Here is a 2424-nt window from a genome sequence, read left to right as displayed (position 1 = left end):
TCTCTCTCTCTCTCTCTCTCTCTCTCTCTCTCTCTCTTTTTTTTTTTTGGAAGGAATACATCTGTGCCGGAAACTTGTAGACTAAGGGTCAAAGCCCTGGTTTTAATTGGAGTACATTCCTTTTTGGTACAGTGGGAATGCTGCCTCGGTGTGATCTAGAGGACTGAATTCATTATTAATACTTTCAATGTATAAGAACCTTTTAAAGGGGATTTAGAAATGTTAATCCTGTTTTTAAAAATATCTCCCACGAATAAAAACATTTTCCTCCAGATTCAGCAACATGCTGAATTTATGTGTTTGATACTTATGGGAGGTTTTAGGTTACCCACAGAATTTTGAATATTATTCATAATGATAATAATTCCCTGTATGATCTTTGGGATCTTTGAGCTTAACTCACATTTTAGTAATTCCAGAGGCATTTTTAATCCTTTAGCTTTCCTATGAAGGTTCATTTAATCTTTAATTAATTCTCCTACTAGTGACTTGTACCCTCCTTCTCTAGTTTCCAGAGTTGATAATATTTTTGTGGATTTCTTTAGTGTGTTATCAGGTAATTCTCTTGAAGTCAGATGCTTTTAGATCAACTGGCTCTTGGCATGAATTGCATGACCTAATCGAAACTGAAGAAGATGAATTCTCTGGAAATATGACCACTTATATCAAACAAGGATTTAATCCTAGAAAGCCAAATTGTTTTTTCAAAACAAATCAAAATGAGCTATTAAGCCTACCATTGCCATGACAGTATTTTTACAAGTGGCTTTTGAAATTGAACAGTACTATTTCTGCTATTTCAATAAGTTCCATGTACGGATCTATAACTGGCTTAAATGACAGGAAACAAAGAGTAAGTATAAATGACCAGTCCTCACAATGGAGGGACATAAACAGTGGGATCACACAAAGGTCTGTGCTGGGCCCTGTGCTGTTTAACATTTTTGTAAATTATTTGGAAAGGTGGGGGTGAACGGTGTGGGGGTCAAGATCATGGATGACAAAATTATTTTGGGTGGCAAAAAAAACAATGATTGTGAAAAACCATAGCAGGATCCAACAAAACTGAATGAAAAGCAAATGATAGATGAGGTTCAATATTCAGAAGTGCAAACAGTTCCCACACATGGCACATGGAAAAGGATAAACCACAATGCACATACACAGCGATGGTGTCTGTTAGCGATTACTGCTCAGGAAAAGCATCTTTGGATTTTTGTGGCTAGTTCTCTATCAAAAAGTAAAAAGAGCAAGCAGAATGTTAGGAATTATTAAGAAAGAAAGTGAAAACAAAACAGAAAATGTCATTATGCCAATGCATAAATCCATGCTATGCCCACATCTTGAAAACTATATGCAGTTCTGGTCCCCCAGCAGAACAGACAGAACTATCAAATGTGATAGTTTGGAGCACAGTTCCAAAATTAGGACTTTCTTGTCCTCTGAATACCAGAAACTGTAGGAGGAACAAGCCAGGGGACCAGTCAGTTTAGGTATGACTTGCTTAAATACTTTTATTTTAGCATCCACTTTTGCATCTATGAGAGAAAGGGCCAGATGGACCCAGGGTCTGACCTAGTATAGCATTTCTAGTGTTCCCATACGGTGGATATTAAAGGTGACTTCAAAGTGATCCTTATTTTCTATCATAGGAGTATTTAAAAACTTCTTTTTGTTGAACTTATAATGTGGGGATATGTTAGAAATGTAAATGAAACAGATTAAAAGGCAAAAGTAAACAATCTAATATTAGCTGTTTAATGTAGAAAAAGCTTAAATACTTAGTAGGCCAATGTGGAGAGACCTTTCAGTGCAGTGACTATAATATTCCTGTCCCACCACACAGTCCCTGACCCACCTTTTGGCAGTGGAGCTAATGCTTCTGCTTCCTGGAAAAGAGGAGGCTGTTATAATTTCCCTAATCCTTCACATAATTTTTGGAGTATGGGTGTGAGACTGAGGCTTGGATGCTGAAATTAGTTTATTTCATGCTAATGTTATCATTTTTTGTTTCTTTTTCTTTGCAGTCAATCATCACTGCACCTACATGATCATAGGGTTTCTTATTTTGTTAGTTATGATAGTGCTGTTCATCGTATTTTACCATTTTTTCCTAATCGATATTGTCCTCCTGTATCGGAAGATATTTAACCCCTACACAACCAAGGATGGTGAGTAAGAATTGTGCAAGGGCTTTTTGGGTAAAAAGATAAGTGAAGGATATAAATTGCTGTTAAATAATTCAATTGCACAGGCAGATGATATGTACTTTGGGTCTGATTCTTCTTCACTTTCTTACATGTTGTAGGTCATTTACACCTGACACAACACAAGGGCATAAGAGTACCATTTTCATAGATTTCATAGACATTAAGGCTGAAAAGGACCTCATAAGATCATTGGGTCCAGCCCCCTGCCCAAGGG

The 2424-nt window shown here is 36.8% G+C and overlaps 1 protein-coding gene across 1 annotated transcript in view; it reads left to right on the top strand.

Annotated features, from left to right (window-relative positions):
• IL1RL1 (interleukin 1 receptor like 1) overlaps positions 1 to 2424 on the top strand; it is a 52153-nt gene that overhangs the window by 40941 nt on the left and 8788 nt on the right. The window contains 1 exon segment of the mRNA XM_019525656.1: positions 2028 to 2171. Coding sequence (XP_019381201.1) covers positions 2028 to 2171 — 144 coding nt within the window.

Source organism: Gavialis gangeticus, unplaced genomic scaffold (assembly GCF_001723915.1).
Source record: "Gavialis gangeticus isolate Ggan-Ray unplaced genomic scaffold, GavGan_comp1, whole genome shotgun sequence".
Taxonomy (NCBI): Eukaryota; Metazoa; Chordata; order Crocodylia; family Gavialidae; genus Gavialis; species Gavialis gangeticus.
This window is presented reverse-complemented; position numbering and strand designations above follow the sequence as displayed.